Consider the following 2,500-nt stretch of genomic DNA (forward strand, 5'->3'; position numbering starts at 1 on the left):
TCTCTCTCTCTCTCTCTCTCTCTCTCCCTCTCTCTCTCCCCCTCCCTCCTCTCTCTCCCTCCCTCCTCTCTCTCTCCTTCCCTGATTCTCTCTCCCTCCTCTCTCTCCCTCCTTCTCTCTCTCTCTCCCTCTGTCTCTCTCTCTCTCCCTCCTTCTCTCTCTCTCTACCTCTGTCTCTCTCTCTTCCTCCTTCTCTCTCTCTGGTGGGAATGATGCACCATGGTGTGGCTTTCCAATGACTTATGTCATGCCGAGGTGTTGTTGATGATGGATGTTATTAACACCCCCCCCTCCTCCCTCCCTCCCCCCCCCCCCCCTCCTCCCTCTCTCTCTCCAGGGTCCACAGGGGCCTCCAGGGCTGTCAGGCCAGGTGGTGAGTATAGCGTCATGTGACTCACACTGCACATGAGAGGTCACTGTACTGGGTCAGTGACTCAGACACCCATGACCTTTTGTCTCTGTCTCTCTCTCTCTCTCTCTCTCTCTCTCTTCCTTTCCCTCTCTCTCTCTCTCTCTCCGTAGGGGGAGGGGGGCAAGCCAGGGGTCCCAGGAAGGGATGGGGTGCCCGGAAAAGAAGGATTGTCAGGGTTACCTGGGAAACAGGTATGTGTGTGTGCGTGCGTGCGTGTGTGTGTGTGTGTGCGGAGCGTGGTATCTCTGCCTCCAACAGTGTTCCCAGTCCTTGTCATCGTTTCCCAGACAGAGGCTGCGTTTACACCGCAGGTCGTAATGCCTAGTTCAGAAGTTGGAACACCTGCTTACATCTACTTTTTAAAATGACCCATATCCCATACCTGTGCTTACATTGCTTGTGTAACACTTGAAACAACCCGCATGCGTACATGAGGGTTTCGTTACCGACGTCAAACGTCATTAAAATGCGAAGACCGCCGCAAATCGGAATTACCAGGAATATTCGACCTGCCTGGTTACATCACAGTCGAAATGACACATATCCGATTCGTATCAGATTTAATTCCACGTAATGATTGAGGCCTGAATCCGATCTGAGAATATCAGATTCAATGTGCTTTTTTACTGCTTACTTTACTTGCTTTACATGTTACATATCCGATCTGTGCCACATGTGAGCCAAAAATCGGAAAGGTGTCACTTCTACCTGGCGGTGTAAACACAGCAGTTGACCTCATGTTGTCCACCCTGTTGACCTCCTGTGACCTCATGTTGTCCATCCTGTTGACCTCATGTTGACCTCATGTTGACCTCATGTTGACCTCATGTTGTCTACCCTGTTGACCTCCTGTTGACCTCATGTTGTCCATCCTGTTGACCTCCTGTTGACCTCATGTTGTCTATCCTGTTGACCTCATGTTGACCTCATGTTGACCTCATGTTGACCTCATGTTGTCCACCCTGTTGACCTCATGTTGACCTCATTTTGTCCACCCTGTTGACCTCATGTTGACCTCATGTTGACCTCATGCTGTCCATCCTGTTGACCTCATGTTGTCCACCCTGTTGACCTAATGTTGACCTCATGTTGACCTCATTTTGTCCACCCTGTTGACCTCATGTTGACCTCATGTTGACCTAATTTTGTCCACCCTGTTGACCTCGTGTTGACCTCATGTTGTCCATCCTGTCCACCTCCTCTAGGGCTTGTCTGGACCCTCAGGGTCCTCTGGGCTGAAGGGGGAGCCGGGGGACAGCGGGATCCCCGGAAAGGTGAGAGTGTGTGTGTGTGTGTGTGTGTGTGTGTGTGTGTGTGTGTGTATGTGTGTGTGTGTGTGTGTGTGTGTGTGTGTGTGTGTGTGTGTGTGTGTGTGTGTGTGGGTGATGGAGTTGACATATAGAGTTGAGTGTGAAGGTGAGTGTGTGTGGTGAGGGACGTTGTGACGTCGGGTAGAGTAGAGTTCTTCTAAAGCCACAGCTGCAGATGACTTCACAGTATCTCTTTAAACCGTCGTGAGTCACATCCTCCTTTTCTCAAACAGGAAGTTGTCAAATGCCATGAAAAGTGTTGCAGACACACACACACACAAACACACACACACACACACACACACACACACACACACACACAGGCAGCGACACACACACACACACATACACACAGGTATCAGTTATTACTTAGCACTTAGCAGTTAATGTGCCTGTAAGACGTGAGGTTTGAAGTGTGTCAAGACTTTAAGAGTCAGGTGACAGAGCGGATATCTATCATTATGTAGATGGCGTGCCGCTGTGATTAATGTCATGGTGACTTTTATGTCCTCCCCATCCCCTGTTCTCCTGTGCCCCCTCCACAGAGTGTGGCAGGCCACCCTGGAGTGAAAGGAGAACGTGTAAGTGATTTCCATGGTTACTCTCTCAGCTATCGCTCTTCACTGTGACTATACAGTACTGTCAGCTTGCTAGTTTAACACGTTAACACTAGAACAGTGTTTCAGTATTACTTACAGTTTCTCTACTGTAAGTAATAATAAAAAAATCGTAATTATTCCTGCTTCTACATTATGACTGAGATGACTTTTTCTTGCAA

General features: G+C 49.1%; 1 protein-coding gene across 1 annotated transcript in view; it reads left to right on the top strand.

Moving 5' to 3' along the window:
• The window catches only part of col7a1 (collagen, type VII, alpha 1), a gene marked incomplete at both ends in the record, with an annotated part of 98,872 nt that overhangs the window by 71,386 nt on the left and 24,986 nt on the right, over positions 1-2,500 (top strand). The window contains 4 exon segments of the mRNA XM_080547924.1: positions 338-373; positions 523-603; positions 1,618-1,686; positions 2,268-2,303. Coding sequence (XP_080404050.1) covers positions 338-373; positions 523-603; positions 1,618-1,686; positions 2,268-2,303 — 222 coding nt within the window.

Source organism: Nansenia antarctica (assembly GCF_963989245.1).
Source record: "Nansenia antarctica genome assembly, chromosome: 18".
Lineage (NCBI taxonomy): Eukaryota > Metazoa > Chordata > Actinopteri > Argentiniformes > Microstomatidae > Nansenia > Nansenia antarctica.